Genomic DNA, 18773 nt, shown 5'->3' with positions numbered 1-18773 from the left:
GGACGAAGAGGGGGCCTGTGTGTGAGAGTGATTGTTTTTCACTGGAAAGGTGTGAAGGAAAAGGGAAGCGATTTCTTGTTGTATGACACAGTTTAAAGAGATAAAAGAGTCTTTAATAATAATGATATACAAAGGGTGAACATGATATACAAAGTGAACATGATTGTTTTCACTGCAACGGTACGAGGGAACAGGGGAAGCTTATGCCCAGATTTCTCGTTGCGGAACACAGTTTAAAGAGAGAATAATAAAGATATGAAAAGGGTGTTTCACTGGAAAGGTGTGAGGGAAGTTGAAAGGCCCCAAAGTTGAAAAGCAGATGCAGCCAACACCCCAGGGGCGGAAATATAGGGGAGGCAAGTAGGGCATTTGCCCCTGGGCCCATGGACCTCCAGTATTGGTGGTGGGGGCCCTATTATGGCCTTTGAAGGCTGTATGGGAGGCCCTATCAGTGTCAGTGCCCTGGGGCCCTGTGTTCAATTGTTCCGCCACTGCAACACCCTCAAGACTTGGCTCCACCTGTGGCTGTGTAGTTGGAATTGCGGGAAGCAGTCGAGAACTGTTTCCTGTCAGATACCATAGCCAAAAAGCTTAATGATTTATTAACATCACAAACATTGTTTTTAAGTCAAATCATGATTGTGTGGCTATCATGAAATAAAAACTTCACGGACTGCCTAAGTAAGCACATAAATTAGTTGGCTTTATCTCTAATCTTGTTTTAATATCATTAGGCGAATAACCATTTGGAATTCGAAAAAAAGGCATTGCAGCCAGGAACATTTTTAGGCCAAATAGATGGACTATTGTGTAGTAGATTTTCTATAATAACCGGATGTTTCTTACAACAAACGCTGTTCGTCAAGGATTTCAGTGGTGTTCAGTGTACTCTGTCCTTATCTTGAATGCTCAAAATACTAGTGCAGGGAGAGAGGTAGCATCAGCAGGGTCCATGTCGATGAATTAAATATCACGGCTACAAGATCCCCAGCTCAAGTTTCCTTCCTCGTGTGGCCTTCTCTCCATGGCAACAGTGGCCATGGATACAGGGATGGGACACAGGACTCAGGAAATGAATGAGGTGGGATACACAAAGAGAAGACAGCTAGATGGAAGGCGGAGGAGAGAGGGGGTATGGGGGCATGGGATTTTGAAGTGAAATGCTCCTCCTAACATACAACAAAATGTTATTTTTGGATAAACGCTTGCAACATTTGGTTTGACGAAACTGTAATAATGTTCTACTAAAAATTAGAAATGAGTCGACTGGAAACAGAAAAGAAACATTTTTCTCAGTGGTTTTCTCTGTGCCTTAAAAAAATGGAGTACACTAAGGCCTTTAGGCTATTTTGCCATTTATTGTCCTATATTTTCTTCCCTCTTGTTGCATTTGTGAATACATCAACCGCGGGCTATAATGGCCTGTAATCAGCCTTCTCCAGTTACTGAGCAAAGCTATCGTGCCAATGGGAGGCCATTAATTAAGAGTGTCATTCGGTGTTGCCAAGACGCTGGGTGCGTTCCAATATGCGACCTTGCGTCCTCCACTTGTGCTTGTGGCCTCGTACCAGGAAGTAATGTCATGATGACATCACTGACAACAGCATTATATTTCAATATCTCGCAAAAGCTCAATTGTAAAGTCAATTTCTCATTTGCAAACTGGATGGTGAATGAAGAATAGTCCCTCAAAAATTGTTTTGGCTAGGCTGACAGCGGGGAAACTATTGTTTTCTCCACGGAGGTGGGGCCAGAAGGCGGGGCGAGGCCCCAAGCACAAGTGGAGGACGCAAGGTATTATATTGGAAGGCACACGCAGTGTTGTCCCCGTCTCATGTTTTCTCATGAGGCATCCTCTGGCTCCTTAGTGAATACTGCCCCCTAGTGGAATTCATGTGTAGCAGGGAGAGGACAAACAGGTCCGGGACAATATACCCCTTTGAAAGTCATCTGAAAGGGCCTCCTTTTATTTCTCAATATATAGTATGTAAAACGTACAGGGAGGCCCTTTCAGATTACTTTGTCTCGTGCCCAGCAAATATATTGGTGTTACATTGGTCTCCAGGAAACAGAAAGTTGGCTCGTAACGTGCACACTGCGAACTGTTATGACAACGTGGACGTCAGGCTCATCTGGATAACATCTCTGGTAACACACAAGTCACATGCGGAAAAGTGCAGAAATCAGTATAAAATGCGAACGGTTCACAGATTAGCACTTTAGTTAACATAACTGGTGCGGAACGCCATAACTGTTCGCCCTGGAAACAGCAGTTCTACTAGAGGTCTTGTGCTCTAAAACCAGTATGAAGGCCAAAGAGTGAAATAAGTACACACACAAATACAGCTGCTTGAGAGAGGCATTAAAATACCGATTTATTACTTAGTTTGCACAATAAAACACAAATATTCCCTGCAGGCTAAAAAAAATAATAAAACAAAAAAAGGATTTTAACATGTCACTTTAGCAATACAGCAACTGACCCAAGCACCCTGTCAGAAGTCTGGCTATTACACCCCCCACCCACAGCTCTTCCCCCTCACAAACCCAAGGGTGCCCCCCCCTGACACCACCCCTACCCTCACCTCCCCCATTGCTACGAGTCACACAGCTTGGAACACTAGGGTTAAAATAGCACAGCGCTACACACCAGTATCAGAAACTGAAAAAAGAAAGAACAAAAAACAAAAAGGATAACAAAAAAAGTTAAATTACATCAAATAACAAGTCCTTATATATAGATATCAAAGATGAATTTGTAAAAAATAATAAGATCATGCTCTGTTGATGTCTGAGGATGGTGATGAGGGGCAAGGGTGTGTGTGTGTGTGTGTGTGGCGGGGGGGGTGTATAAGGAAAGACCTAAACATTTAAAAAGAGGTAATCCTGTTGACGCGGGCCCTACCAGGGGGAGGGGTGGGGGGCTGAGACCCACTTCAGGGAAGTGCATGTAAGGAGAGGTGGAGGTCGAGGGGGGTAGATAGGTGGGTGGGAAACAGTGCTGTTCGTTAGAACGCATGCAGAGGCAGTCTGCGTGGCGCGCATGCACACTTCGCCATTTCAAAGCAGAATTGTACAAACAGAATGCATGGTAATTTGGCAGACTGCTTCTGCCTGCGCTGCCACAAACATGCCCAAGGTGAAGGGGGTGGGGGTGATACCATGGGCAGACAGTGGAGGACGGTAAAATGCCACAATAAGCAAACAGGAGAACAGAGGACAGGAGGAGAAAAAGAGGGGGGGGTGGGGTGCGAGGAAAAGAGAGGAGCAGGAGGAAAGAGGGAGAGCAGAGAGAGGGAGAGAAGAGAAGAGGAGGATGAGGGAGGGAGAGAGGGAGGGAGGGTGGGTGTGAGTCTTCAGCAGCCTCGGATTGAAGAATGTACCTCGTTTGACTTTTTGAGAGCGCATGAAAAGACTCCAGAGACCTCATCTCTGTAACCGACCCCCCTCACGCCCCCCAGACACCCCCCAGCACACCTGCCGTCCCCATGCCAACACCCCCCCCCCCCCCCACCCCACCTCAGCTTGTGCCACAGGGTTGACATAACATCTGTAGAAATCGCCATTTCCTTCCCTACAGCGCCCTCTGTTGTTCACCGGTTGTTAAAACTGACACTGAATATTGCTACCCCAAAAAGTCTCACTTAAAATACTTTGACATACTTTTTATTGTTTTTATTGTCTTTAAAAAAAGAGAAACTTTTATAAGATCTTTCTGTTTGTCATAATAAATAATCTCTAATAAGAGTTTACTCTTCTTGATTTTTATCATAAAGGACAAATAACTCTGGCATGCAAGCGAGCAAGGTCTAAAAAGGTTTTTTTTGTCGTTTAAACGATTTAACGAAGCCTAAAGATCTAATCCATCAAAAAAGCACATTTTTGTCCACTGATTGAGACGAGCAACACATGAGGAAAGATAGAAAAGAAGTCAAAATTAAAAAACTAGCACAAGAAATACGCACATCGTAAGGGATCAAACCAACAGTCATGGCAACATACAGAACAAGCAGTTACAGCCTTTTTTGAAAAGAGAAAACAAAAAGCAATATCAAGAAACATTAGGTCGGGTTTATATTGCTTCTGCAGTGATGAGTTTGAAAGTGGAAAAAAAAAGACAACACCTGATAGGAAATTGAGGTGTATTTTGTGAGGAAATGGTGGAGCCAGCATTGGGAGAGGTTGTGTGGTTTTCGAGAAGAGGAGGCCTTGGGCCATGAAATGCCTAATGTAGTAATGAGCAGCCAGGTAACACTACATTCACTCCAGCGTCACATATTCCAAGCTACCTGGTTTTACCTGTCCAACTCAAACAGGTAAGCACACCACCTGGCATTGGCCTTTTTCAATTGGACAGGTAAAACCTGCTCACTTGGAATAAGTGGCACTGGGCATGATCGTGATGAAGCAGTGCTGCTTTTGCTAGGCAGTGGGCATGCACACTTTGCCAGTTTGATGCATTCTGGTTAGAAAGTGTGCATGCTCGCTGCCTAGCAAAAGCAGCACTGCTTCATCACGATTGTACCAACTGATGAATCCAAGTTGCCCACCCTCCTCTCCATCTCTACTTCCCTCTATCCCCCACCCCGCCATCTTGGTCCGGGTCGGGGTTCTCTACGCCCCCCCGGAGGTGCGGCGCTCAAACTCATTCATAGCAAACCTGCTGCTTTAACCGGTGGTTTATTACAAAAGGGTTTCTGCCGAACGCCGCCCTCCCTGCCGGGGGCGTGGAGCCCCCCGCCCCCCCGCCGTCCCCTTACAATGACCACACCTACGCCCACTAGACCCTCCCACAACACAGTACACAGACCACACCCACTAGTTCATCATACCCCACCCCGTACACTGACCACACCCATAGGCATCAGGCCCTACCCACAACCCCACCCCACACACGTACAAATGGACACCTCTACGCGAAAACCAACAAGCCAATAAGCAGAGCCCATTAAGGGACTCCTCCCTTTCTGGCAAGTTAATCATCCAATCAGTGAGGGGCAGTGCTTATGAAGACTGAATGAACCAATGGCTGGCATTAAAAATCGGCTTATTTTTCAACGTTTTCTCCACGTTTTTACACAAATAAATCAAAAAAGGGAACACCAACATTTAGAAGTACAGACTTAGCAATAGATATAGATACACATGGTCAAATACACACGATAAGGATAGAAACTGTTTTTGTTTTTTGTTTTTTTTGTTAAGTGTAAAAACTGAAAAACCACTGTCTGCTGCTTCCTTCGTTTCTTGCTCGTCAGCTTCTGCTAGTTTTTATTTCATCTCCTTTAAACTCTGATGATTGTCACTTTTTGAAAAGTTGCACTCTGCCAAACATAATGATTCAACCATTTAATAAAACATACAAGCAAATGATCTGCAACCTAAAAACAACAAAGAACCAAAAAAAAGAAAAGAAAAAGAGAAGGAGAAGAGAAATGCCTCTGCGAAACCAGTTGGCAAGATCCTGAAACAGTGCAATTGAACGACCACGTGTCCACTCTTTAGGACGAGAAGTCGATGTGAGGATAAAGGTTAACTAAATAATAGTAATAATAATAATAATAATAAAAACAAAAACAAGAAAAGTCTAAATAGTCAAAGCTTAGTCAAAGTCTAACGTACAAACCGACTCCATCTACAGAGTTAAAAGAACAGCCATCAGAAGCTGAAAGGAGAGCAAGCTCTCGAACCCAAATCCCTCTCTCCAAAACGCCCGGGCGGGATACTAAGAAGCTGGTTCAGGAGTAAACCAGAGAGGTATAAGAAGCTGGTTCAGGAGTTAAGAGGCAAACCATCTAATAGAAGAGCCTCAATGGTGACTCCAGGCTCTTCTATTAGATGATTTACCTCTTGACTTCGCCTAGTTTACTCCTGAACCAGCTCCTCAGTATAGGCCCCAGGTTAAGTTAACCTTGTGGTTGATGTAAATCATCTAATAGAAGAGCCTGGAGCCTTCTTAACTAAATGACACCTGCTGGTATATCTATTAGTAAGTTTACCACTTACTGTAGGTTAACGAAGTCTGGTTCATCACTTAACCCATGTTCTTAGTATACTCCCCTGGCCCACCCCGCTATCCAACAACACTACTCATGCACGCACGTCCCACAAACAGACCTGCACACAACTATAAATAAATCAACTCTGCCGAGAGCACCGCAAGCGTCTTCAACTCAACAAGCCTCCAATCTCCAACATCGTTGCGTTGCTCTCCTCTCCCAAACTCATCACCATCACGATCATTTATAATAAACAACAACAGTTAACAAGAGCAACAACGATGCATTTTCTAACTCTAAGAACAGTTAAGATAAGTCACAAAAAGTCTCTTATTTATATTAAACTCTTACAAATCTGATCTGAATTCATAAATGCATAAAAGGTGTGAGGGGTGGAAAATAAGAGAGATAGATTGTGAGTGCCCACTGCTTGCCTTGCCCTGCCACGTCGACAACAAGACAAAACCTTCAAACCAGGAAGACCAAAAGGGTCTTAGCGCTTAGCTGACCAGACTAGCGGTTGCAATTCACCTGAAAATGTCAAAATGCAACAACGTCTGCCCATTTCCTCATACCTCAACCTCGTTGCTGTGTTAAAAAAACCCAAAACGACAGCACACGGTCGTCACCCTGGACATCACGTCGCCGCGGCAACGAGTGTGACTTCCAGAATGCCTGTTCGAAGCCTGCCACACACACGCCTTTTTAATTTTTTTCATTTTTTTTTTCTAAAGGAACACAATACTTGAGCCTGCTACAAAACCACCGACAGCTTATGCAAGTCAGTAAAATCTACCGAAAAGACGTTTATATAGACGTTACTATTCATATATATTTATATATGCGTGTGTAAATATAAAAACAACAACTGAGGCATGTACAGCAGTTATCTCCTTGGTTTCCCTTTACAATTCAGTGGCCTGCCATGAAACGCACACGTCTTCATGCACACACACACATGCACACAGACCCACAGACCCACAGACACACACACGTACAGACACACAGACACACACACGCACACCAGCACTTGCAGCTAGTTTTCGCTGAACAGGAGATAGTAGGAGTAGTAGCAATGGGCAATGAGCTACCCAGGTCACCTCGCTTGTAAAAGATTTTGTAGAGGAGAAAAAAGTTAAAACACAGTTGTAAAAAGGAACGAACAAAGAGTAAGAGAGAGAGAGAGAGAGAGAGAGAGAGAGAGAGAGAGAGAGAGAGAGAGAGAGAGAGAGAGAGAGAGAGCTAGATAGAGATAATAAGAAGGAAAAGAAATCATTGTCATCACCTTTGAAAGTTTAAAATGCCCCACCGTATAACTAACCCACCCTCCCCTCACCCGCCCGCCCGCTTGCTGCCCAATAGACATTTTGTGACATTTCTGTTGCCCCGTGGGGCTTGAGGTAAGAGTGAAGAGAGTCCTGCTTAGCTGAGAGAGCCCAAAGCTTCACCTGCCACCCGCTGGGCAGCGGGGCAGGTGCCACTTGCGCTCAGTGAATTCTTTACAAAATGAAAATGAAAATTAAAACCATAAAAGAACCACAAAAATAAATGATTGACAATACATTTCAACATTCAAAATGTAGGGGAAAAAAAATGGCTCCACTTGGGTTTTTCGAGCGTGCATGTGTGGGATTTTTTTTTTGTGTCTTTTTCCGATTTTGTTTTTCTGTGTGCAATTTCAAAAACCCAAAAGCCTCTCAGTGCTGGATTGCTGGTACAAGACGGAGGTTCTGTCATTGGGGGGGAGGGGCGGGGGGAGGTGTCTGCTGGACTTGGACAGACGACCATCCCCGCAACTCTGGCTTTACAGAACATCTCCGTCGCAGAGAAAAAAGCCACACGCGCACACACGTAGAGACAGAGAATAGGAGACAGAGAGAGAGCGAGAGACAGAATTATAAATGATCGAAAACAAAAAAGAAACAAAAAGTAAAGAAAAGTAGATGAACGAAATAGATTTGTTTTGTGTTAAAGAGAGAGAGAGAGAGAGAGAGAGAGAGAGAGAGAGAGAGAGAGAGAGAGAGAGAGAGAGAGAGAGAGCGAAAGAGAGAGAGCGAAAGAGAGAGAGAGAGAGAAAGGGAAGGTCTCTTGTCTCTTTGCTGGTTGGGGTGTGTTGGTTAGGCGAAGTACATGGTGTGCTGGGTGTCATAGTGAATCTGGACCGCCTTGGCCAATGCCTGCGGATCTCGACCGTTACTCTGGCCCGACACGTGGCTACCCTCCGCACTGCATCATGGGAGAGAGAGAGAGAGAGAGAGAGAGAGAGAGAGAGAGAGAGAGAGAGAGAGAGAGAGAGAGAGAGAGAGAGAGAAAAACATTGGTTAGCATTTTCAAGAATATTAGTTATTATAAAATCAAACACCTGTGTTGTGTTGTGTTGTGTATACTATGCACGTGTGTAAGTGTGTGTGTGTGTAAGTGTGTGTGTGTGTGTGTGTGTGTAAGTGTGTGTAAGTGTGTGTGCACTATGCACGTGTGTGTGTGTGTGTGTGTGTGTGTGTGTGTGTGTGTGAGTGTGAGTGTGAGTGTGAGTGTGAGTGTGAGTGTGTGTGTGAGTGTGTGTGTGAGTGTGTATACTATGCACGTGTGTAAGTGTGTGAGTGTGTGTTTCGCCTCACCTGTCGTGGTCCTTGTCCACCAGGTGGTATCGGGCGCGGAAGGCCACGAGGCGGGCGTAGTAGGCGGGGGCGGGGATGGAGACGGAGCGCGTGCAGCGCACGTAGGTGTGGCACAGCTGATAGGTGAGCAGCTGAAGCTCGTCCGCCGTGAAGCAGTTGTCGTCCCACAGCACGTGGTAGTGGGAAGGACGACTCGTGCCCTGAGGAGAGGAGAAGAGAAGAGAAGAGAAGAGAAGAGAAGAGAAGAGAAGAGAAGAGAAGAGAAGAGAAGAGAAGAGAAGAGAAGAGAAGAGAAGAGAAGAGAAGAGGAGAAGCGAAAGGAGGAGAGGAGGGGAGAGAAAGGGAGTGGAGAGGAGGGGAGAAGGGAGAGGAGAGGAGAGAGCGTGAGAGGTGAGGAGGGGAGACGGAAGAGAGTGTGAGAGGTGAGGAGGTGAGGAGGGTAGGAGGGGAGAGGGGAGAGCGTGAGGGGTATAGAAAAAGTGAGTGAGTACCGATAAGCTATAAACAACAAGCCCGTCTGACACCTAGGAATAAAAATCATTCTTTGAGTTCAAGTCAAACATATAGCTGTGCCGTGCATGGCATGGCATGCCCATCAAGTCATTAATAAGCACTCTAGACTAAAAACGAAAGGCTGTTGCAGTGAAGCCCGGATCGCAAGCAGAGCAGTGCCCCCGGCAGTTCAGCTGAATAATAATTGAGCCAATTTCACAAAGACGAGACAAAAATGCGACAATTTATCCCAAAATTAACCAAAAGCGGAACAAAAAATAAACCGCACATAAAATAAAGGTCTCATGCACCAAATTAAAAGGTTCCCTCAGTCTTTCACATAGTACACGCATGTGGATCAACGACTCAATAGGCAACTGGCTCTTTTTGCCGGACAGGTGGGAGATGTACAAGCGTTCTTTTCTCAAGTGTTTCGTCTCATGTCGAGTGTCTCTGGCGCACATGTGCAAGCTTCTGGTCCTCACCTGAATGCCGGCGTGGCTGCACAGGTAGAAGTCGAACTCGGAGGGGTGCGTGATGGTGCTGTCCACCGTGGTGCCTGCTGGGACGTTGCCACTCTTCCCCACCTGCAGGGGGCAAGGCAAGCAACATAGAGCACACAGGGAGGCCAGGTGAGAATACACAAGCAAACAGGACATGCACTGCATTTACAAACATCAAGCACAATCTTCATGAAATGTCTTGCTTTAAAAATATATTGAGTGAGATATCACTTTCTTTGTTCTCTGAACTTCAACTTTTCAACTTTAGTGTCCCCAAAAGGGGCGATTAGGTGTGCAGCAAGACATAAGCACATATAGACAGCAACAACATATGCCACAGGACAGACATGAAGTGCAGTGGTCAATAAAAGGTTAAAATGACCATAAATATGGTTATAAAAAAAGATTTAAAAAAACACATCATGAATAAATAAAATAAGAACATCATCATAAAATACCATAAACAACGCCAGGGATCAGGTCAAGAAATCAATCAGTGGGGATGTGAATTTTAGTACTGATCAGGTTTCCCTGCCTTACACCTGAACCTGGACTACTGAGGGCTTGTGCACAAGGACTTCCATGTACTTTGATCTCTACTCCTCCTCCACTAGATGATCTCAGGGAGGCGCAGGAGCCATTCACCCTCTCGGCCTCATCAGAGCAGAAGAGCCTAGTGTGCATATCATGTGTATCTTATGTGGAACCAGAAGACCCTGCTGTATGTGTGATGTGTGTCTTATGTGTATCTTATGTGGAACCAGAAGACCCTGCTGTATGTGTGATGTGTGTCTTATGTGTATCTTGTATTATGTGTATCTTATGTGGAACCAGAAGACCCTGCTGTATGTGTGATGTGTGTCTTATGTGTATCTTGTATTATGTGTACTTATGTGTAACCAGAAGACCCTGCTGTGTGTGATGTGTGTCTTGTGTGTATCTTGTATTATGTGTAACTGACCCTCTCTGCCTTGTAGGAGCAGGACGAGCCTGGTGTGTATATCATGTGTATCTTTATGTGGAACCGGAAGACCCTGCTGTGTGTGTGACTGATGTGTATCTTTATGCATTATGTGTAACTGACTGACCCTCTCGGCCTTGTCGGAGCAGAAGAGGCGGGTGTGGTGTCTCTTCTGGACCACGATGTAGGTGATGCCGGGCCGGTAGTCCTCCTCCAGGCTGATGCACGCTTTCCTGATGGCAATCAGCTCCGGCCACGCCACCTGGGACACACACACACACACACACCAAGCCAGCATGGAAGAACATTAGCCCAATAGATGCAGAAAGACACAGAGAGAGAGACACACACACACCAAGCCAGCATGGAAGAACATTATCCCAACAGATGCAGAGGGACCCAGAGAGACCCAGTGAGACCCACACAGACAGACACGCAGACGCACGCACAGACAGACGCACACACACAGACAGACGCACAGACGCACACAGAGACAGACAGACAGACAGACAGGCACACAGACACGCGCACAGACGCACACTCACCTGCTTCATCTGTCCCTCGGACACTCCTCCGCGGTAGTAGATGATGCGCGTGGGCTTGAAGCGCGTGGACTTGTAGAACTGGATGAGCAGCTCCCGCACCATGTTAGTCAGGTCCTGGATGACCTGTGGGGAAGACAGCCGCAGGGGAATGGCAATGATTAGGGCCAGAGCCATGGAAGTCAGTTAGGCTACATGTAGAACGTTCATTATGACTTATATTTTAGTAAAAGTTAGTTTTTCTGTTACTACAGACATGTAAACGTTTTTTTTTTTTTTTTAAACCATTTACCTGACATGTTTTGATGGTATAGCTTCCATCAGAGGGTCGCATGGATGTTAATGTGTGATGTGCTTTAGTTTAAAACATGCATCAGCTGATTTTAATGCACGTCACAGATTAACATCCATGTGACCCTCTGATAAAGACGGACGCTATACCATCGAAAATGTCAGGTAAAAGATAAAGAAAACTTTTACATGTCTGAAGTAAAAAAAAAAACTTGAAAAAAATAAGAGTTGGGCTAGTCTATAGAGTTAAACCACATTGGATTTTTTACTGTGTGTAGAAGGGATAAATCAAATACACGTGCATGGTCACCGACACTGAAGAGTGACACCACTCAGAACCATGGAAGTAAGAGATACGCTAAGCCCATTGATCTCTGTGTTCCATTTTCACACAAAGATGGTGCCTCATGGGGCCAATGACACACTGGGTCTTTCTCAAATGCAAGGCCAGTGTCCTTCCAAGTGTATCAGCCTAATTAGTCACGCCCAGTGATTGGATACTTTTTTGTGAACTCTACAGAATATCCAATCACTGGGTATGACTAAAAAAGGGTATCCAATCACTGGGCGTGACTAATTAGGCTGACACACTTGGAAGGACACTGGCCTTGCATTTGAGAAAGACACACAGATCACCATTGACATAGCTCCAAAACAGTTCCAGGAAGTGAGCGTGGAACATAGAAAATGCAGTAAAGGTAAATACAATTTATTTTCATTCAGTTTTATGTCATCTTTGTCTACTTTGTAGTGATTCTGTGTTAGTCTCTAGCGAAAAGAAAGCCGCTGCCTAGAATTATTTGAATCTACGTGAATCATGTCACCAACGGACTTCCTGATAACTCTGAATTTCATGGCTCTGGTTAGGGCTACAGTCGGACTGTAGATCACAGGGTTGCAGGTTCAATCCCCACCCTTACCAATCCCTTCCTCCCTCCATGGCTTAAGTGCCCTTTGAGCAAGCCACGTATTCGATCGCCACACTACTCCCAGGACTGTAACCAATACCCTGTTCATATTTTACAAGTTGTTTTGGATAAAAGCGTCAGCTAAGTGTAATGTAATCTATTTGTTATGTAGTATAACATAATGTACAGGGAGCCTACAGACATGTTTAGGTTGGAATTTACTACCTTTTCACTACCTCCAAATTTGTTTAATACCACTACGACGTTGAGCTTAAACTGAGTAAAGAAATGAAATACCTTTCCAAAGCCTATTAATAACATGAATTAATAATGTTTTTATAGCTTAACAAGGTAATTGTTGACTGAATGTTAGTACAAATTAATGCAGGGTATCTGCACAGGGTATCTGCTCCCTAGTCACTTTCTGCGCCAAACATTTGTCATGACCTGTTTATGAACTAGATTATGTAGTGTAGTGTCATGTAGAGTCATGTAGTTTCAATGTTGTGTTGTGTAGTGTAGAGTAGAGTAGTGTGCTAACCTCCTGGTTGAAGAGCTGTTCCTGATTTGCTTGTTCCTGCTGACGCGAGTTCTGATAAAGTTCAGAAATTACAGTTCAGTAACTGCGCATGGTCAATTTTCGCTGCTTGGCTCTGGTCGAGAAGCAGTTTTGCTGTTATGGCTCTGCAGTGCGCACGAGGTCTCGTGTCGCGAGCCACATTTAGAACAGCGAGAGTTTCCTTCGCTGAATTGCAATTGCACTAAATTGCGGCAATCATTAAGCAATGTTGCTTTCTAGCTCAGTTTAGTATTTTTTACACAAACTGCAAAAGGCAATGTACTGGTATCATTATCTGAAATACCAAGGCCGTTTTTACGTGCAGAAAATGCAAGCATGGAAACATTTGTCTAGTCTGCCGATGTGTGTTTACATTCGGTGGAAAAAGGCTAGAACTACCGTACGGTAGTCAGACTGCAGGCATTGTGCTGCGAGTTTGTAACGGATGTATCGTTTTTAACTGATGCATCGTTTTTGTTTGTTACATACTAATTCAGTCATTGTACTAATTCAGTCATTGTCATTTACACACACTAGAAAGAAAACATTGATATCGTATTCAACAGAATATTGACAGGTTTTCTCTCGTCAACTACCGGCACTGTGCTAACACGAGAACAAGGAAGTACCGGTAGCCGATATGACCAATCACAGCGCCTTTTGTTTGCAAGGTTCATGTACGTCCGTCGCCTAGTCAGGATATTTTTGTTTTTGTTTTCTTAAGTGTGCGACCAAGCGTGCAGAGGCTCTGCGTGGGGTGGGTTGGGGTCGGACACAGAGGCTCTACGCGCGTCTGCGCACAGAAGCATAAATTAGGCTTAAATGTAGTGTAAATGTGGAGTAGTGAAGTGTTGAGTAGTGTAGTGTAGTCAGTGGTGTAGTCTACTTTTTTGTGGTGGGTATACTGTATATTTGAGCATTTTTTGAGGTGGGTACACTGTATAAATTTGTGCTATTCTAAATAATGGATCAATCAATTTTATGTGGGTATACTGGAATCCCTGAAATTTTGAGGTGGGTATACTGCGTATACTTGCATTCTACGTAGACTACACCACTGAGTGCAGTGTCATGTAGTGTAGTGTAACTCTCCTTACCTCCTGGCTGAAGAGCTGCTCCTGGGACAGGTCCTGTCGCGAGGTCTGCACGCGCACGGTGGCGCAGTAGCGACTGGGGTGGCCGTCCATGCTGCCCACCACCGCCGCGATGGACGGCTTCTTGCCATCGCCCGCAGGGGGGTGGGTCACGTCCGCACCCAGGAAGATGACCGGCTGCTGGAACACAGAGGGGCTGGAGGAGGAAAGAGGAGAGGAAAAGGGGAGAGGAGAGGAAAAGAGGGGAGAGGAGAGGAAAAGAGGAGAGGGAGAGAGGAGAGGAGAGGGAGAGAGGAGAGGGAGAGAGAGAGGAGAGCAGAGAAGAAGAAAAGAGGAGAGGAGAGGAGAGGGGAGGAGAGGGGAGGAGAGGAGAGGGGAAGAGGAGAGGGGAGGAGAATAGGAGAGGAGAGGGAACGAGGAGAATAGGAGAGGAGAGGGAACGAGGAGAGGAGAGGGAACGAGGAGAGGAGAGGAGAGGAGAGGAGAGGGAAAGGGGGAGGAGAGGAGAGGGAAAGGGGGAGGAGAGGAGAGGAGAGGGAAAGGGAGAGGAGAGGGAAAGGGGGAGGAGAGGAGAGGGAAAGGGGGGAGGAGATGGAAATAGGAGAGGAAAGGGAAAGATGAGAGGAAAGGGAAAGAGGAGAAGAGGAGAGGAGAGTGAAGAGAGGAGAGGAGAGGGGAGGAGAGGAGAGGGGAGGAGAGGGAAAGAGGAGAATAGGAGAGGAGAGGAGAGAAGAGGAGAAGAGGAGAGGAGAGGGAAAAAGGAGAGGAGAGAAGAGGAGAATAGGAGAGGAGAGGGGAATGGAAAGAGTAGAGGAGAGGGGAAGGGAAGGAGGGAAAGAGTAGAGGAGAGGGGAAGGGAGGGAGGGAAAGAAGGGAAGGGAAGGAGGGAAAGAGGAGAGGAGAGGGGAAGGGAAGGAGGGAAAGAGGAGAGGAGAGGGGAAGGGAAGGAGGGAAAGAGGAGAGGAGAGGGGAAGGGAAGGAGGGAAAGAGTAGAGGAGAGGGGAAGGGAAGGAGGGAAAGAGTAGAGGAGAGGGGAAGGGAAGGAGGGAAAGAGTAGAGGAGAGGGAAAGGGGAGATGCGAGGGGAAGAGGAGAGGGAAAGAGGAGGAGAGGGGGAGAGGAGAGGGAAAGAGGGGAAGAGGAGAGGAGGGAAAGAGGAGAATAGGAGAGGAGAAGAGGAGAAGAAGAGTCGGAGAGGAGAGGGAAAGGGAGGAGAGGAGAGGGAGAGAGGAGAGGAGAGAGGAGGAGAGGGGGAGAGGAGAGGAGAGGAAAGGGAGAGGGAGGGGAGAGGAGAGGAGAGTAGATGAGAGGGAAAGGAAAGTAGAGAAGAGAGTAGAGGAGGAGAGGAAGAGGAGAGGGAAAGGAGAGGAAAGGGAGAGGAAGAGGAGAAGAGAAGCGAAGAGAAGAGAAAAGTAGAAGAGGAGGAGGCAGAGGAGAGGAGAGGACACGGAAATAGAGAGAAGGAAAAGCGAAAAATTGAGGAGGAAGGGAGAAGAGAAGATGTATGTTTAAAAATGAGACATACATTTTTTGTTGTTTACAATTACAATGGGGTTCAACTTGGCATCTAATGACATTGATTCAGTATCTGAGAGTCAAGCCAAAACTTAAAGTTACAAACAAGCCCATGTTGCATTTGAGTTCTTTGATCCAGCCCTCAGCCCATTACCTACAAGAAAAATCTACCTCACCCAGATTTTTTGCAGATTGCGAAAAGATTTTTCTTCAAACAATGAGATTTCGGGATTGCTCGCTCAGGCAGACAACAAACCTTCAAGAAACACTGATGGCGCGTCGATGTGACTAACTCCTGGCCGTTTTATGGAGGAAATCACTTTCACAATTGCATGCTACTTTATTTGTTTGTATGTTTGCAGTGCGTTTCTGTCCACCAGAGGGCAGAGGGCTTTTCTATTTAGAAATGTATAGAAATTACAGTTTCCTACTCACTGTTGGTCCTGTGTGTGTGTGTGTGTGTGTGTGTGTGCGTGTGTGTGTGTGCGTGCGTGTGTTTCCTACTCACCGTTGGTCGTGTGTGTGTATGCGTTTCCTCCTCACCTTTGTTCGTGTGTGTGCGTGCGTGCGTGCGTGCGTGCGTGCGTGCGTGCGCGTCGTACTCACCGTTGGTGTGGCACCAGGACGTTGTTGATGCCCCCCAGCTTGGCGTTGATCTTGAGGCAGAGGTTGGAGAGGGTCTGAGGAGACGTCTTGACCACGTTCTTCACCTGGACGCACTGGGTGGCCATGCCCAGCAGCGTGTCGCCCACGCGCTTCACCTCCGCTACAGGTGGACATTACAATACAACATTACAATACAATACATTAATGTTACATTACCCTTCATCATACACACTACACTGGGTGGCCATGCCCAACAGCATGTCGCCCACACGCTTCACAGGGAAGATGGGGGAGGAAGTTAGCCACACACACACACACACACACACACAGACAGACGGTTGAATTAACACACACGCACACACACACACACACACACACACACACACACACACACACACACACACACACACACACACACACACACACACACACACACACACACACACACACACACACACACCCCACAAAAGGTCTTCAACTCCAGTCTGAACCCCACTAATATGACCCAACTATGCCTCATAGGCTTGGATTACAATGGAATTCACTGTCAAAGGCATTGTATTGCACGCACGCACACACGCACGCACGCACCTCCCCTCAGTGGGCTTGCACACACGCACACCAGTGCGCGCCACATCCATATTTGTGCGTCTCACCGTAGACGGGCGTCTTTCCGGGCAGGATGACGACGATGAGCTGCAGGCCCACGTAGGACATCTTGAGGTGCTTGAACATGGGCTCCACACTGTCCGCTCCCTGGGCATACTTGCAGAAGCACGGCTGGCCCTGGATGGGCATGCCCGCGTCCTTGGAGATCTTACGCAGCTGGTCTGTGAAACTCCTGAAGAGTTGGAGGGGGGGAGAAAAACGATTTTTAATTTTTTCAACCTCCATGTGCCTTTTTTTTTTTTTTTTTTTTTTTTTTTAAAGAAGAAAAAAGATTTTCAATTACATGGTAATTGTGTGTGTGTGTGTGTGTGTGTGTGTGTAGTGCTGACATATGTACTGAGATACTGCTTGGGTGTGTGTGTGTGTGTGTGTGTGTGTGTGTGTGTGTGTGTGTGTGTGTGTGTGTGTGTGTGTGTGTGTGGGTGTGTGTGTGTGTAATGTCTACTCACTTGAGCTAGTCCTCTTACCACTGCTTACTTGTGTATACATGTTTGGCTTTAGTGTGCGTGCTTGCGTGCGTGCGTGTGTGCGTGCAAAATCTACTCACTTGAGCAGGTCCTCTCGGCACTGCTTCTGAGGGGCGAAGCAGGCGACGGCCCAGACCTTGATCTCGATGCCGGCGTAGAACTGCTTGCCCCTCATGTCCCAGACGCCCTGGTTGGGCGTGGCCACCGTCTTGTTCTGGGGAGAGAGTCCCTACACTCTTAGTCAACCCCTCGGCCTCTGTGGCGACCCGCTCATGCGAGCCCGACCAGCCCCGCCCACCAACATGTCATTATGCATTGCGCTGATTTGAACTGACTATCGCGTGTGTCCAAGGTAAGGCATGCTCCACAACGCCCTGTGACAGGTTCAGTTTAGGGATGGTTTAGATTTGGGCACAATTTAGCTAGAAATTCGCCAAATTACGCTGTTCTTGGCAAAAGTAAAGCAGCAGAAACATTGCTTTACTGACAGGTTAGGTTTAGGCATGGTTTTGCTTAAGGCACAGCAAAGCAAAATTGCGCTGAATGCGCTGCGGCAAAAGAAAATCGCAGACACGAAGGGGAAACCTGCGCAACCTCACGTGTCAAAAGTTCATAAAAGCGCTTTACCGTTGCGTCTGATAAGCACGCGATAACTTCAAAAGGCGCCGCACCAACACGCCGAATGCACTAGCTTGCGATACATACGCTAAAACATGATGACGTTTCAGCAGGACGACAGGTCAGGGCGGCGCAACGCAACGACAGCCAGTGCCACTATTGTATGGACCTTCTTGTTTGTTTGTGTTCGTTTCTTTGTTTTTAGTGGACTATCCAAGAAGTATATTCATTGCAGCATATCAACCACCAATTACTAATTAATATATGAGCATTAGTAGGGCTGTAACGATACACTTAACTCACAATTCGGTTCGTATCACAATTTCTTACCTATAATTCGATACACCGCACGATTTTTAAATGTATCATTTTGATGATCGTTTGTAGGTATACTACAGTAGGTTACAAGAGGCTACTAAACATTTTTTTAAGTTTAAAAGTGATAATGATATTGATTTGAAGCTTGGAAGCACTATCACATCATATCTTGCGGTTGTTTTCTGAACCAAAGGGTAACAGAACTTTGAAAAAGCTTATCACGATACTGCCTCCTCAAAATCATGATACAGTATCGTGACTCTGTGTATTGCGATTTCTCGATTCGATTCAATATCGTTACAGCCCTAGGCATTAGATGCCGTTGCGCCACCGAACGTCTGACGTCCCACAACAACCCACTCACTAAAAACACCCCACCACCACTACCCTCTCCAAAAACATTGAGGTTTTGGCAAAGGGAAAATGTGGTAAGGACCAGCATCCCTGGTTCAGAAGAAGTCCAGCTTTGTAAGTCCTATTACCAGTGCTCTGGTCGGGTCACACTCGACTCACATAAGATTAGGGTCTAGAAATTATTATTATTATTCTTTTAAAGTCTGCTTCAACCAGGATTGCTCTGCTTTGACCTTTCGTCAGACATCATATAGTACTAT

At 46.1% G+C, this 18773-nt stretch overlaps 1 protein-coding gene across 5 annotated transcripts in view; it reads right to left on the bottom strand.

The window, feature by feature from the left end:
* Window positions 1-3650: 3650 nt before the first annotated feature.
* The window catches only part of ago4 (argonaute RISC component 4), a 48598-nt gene continuing 33475 nt past the window's right edge, over window positions 3651-18773 (bottom strand). For 2 of the 5 annotated variants that reach the window (XM_063185542.1, XM_063185544.1), the window contains exons 11-20: window positions 17304-17452; window positions 16744-16928; window positions 16088-16247; window positions 13971-14163; window positions 12856-12906; window positions 11119-11241; window positions 10701-10835; window positions 9595-9696; window positions 8618-8817; window positions 3651-8225 (exon numbers count right to left, since the gene is read on the bottom strand). In XM_063185542.1, the coding sequence (XP_063041612.1) occupies window positions 8117-8225; window positions 8618-8817; window positions 9595-9696; window positions 10701-10835; window positions 11119-11241; window positions 12856-12906; window positions 13971-14163; window positions 16088-16247; window positions 16744-16928; window positions 17304-17452 (1407 nt within the window). In that variant the 3' untranslated portion in view covers window positions 3651-8116. The remainder of the gene's footprint in view (window positions 8226-8617; window positions 8818-9594; window positions 9697-10700; window positions 10836-11118; window positions 11242-12855; window positions 12907-13970; window positions 14164-16087; window positions 16248-16743; window positions 16929-17303; window positions 17453-18773) is intronic. The other 3 variants (XM_063185543.1, XM_063185545.1, XM_063185546.1) reach the window with 3 other exon arrangements.

This window comes from Engraulis encrasicolus, chromosome 20, assembly GCF_034702125.1.
Source record: "Engraulis encrasicolus isolate BLACKSEA-1 chromosome 20, IST_EnEncr_1.0, whole genome shotgun sequence".
NCBI classification, from domain to species: Eukaryota; Metazoa; Chordata; class Actinopteri; order Clupeiformes; family Engraulidae; genus Engraulis; species Engraulis encrasicolus.
Note: the sequence above shows the minus strand (reverse complement) of the source record. Positions and strands in the feature narration are given on the sequence as shown.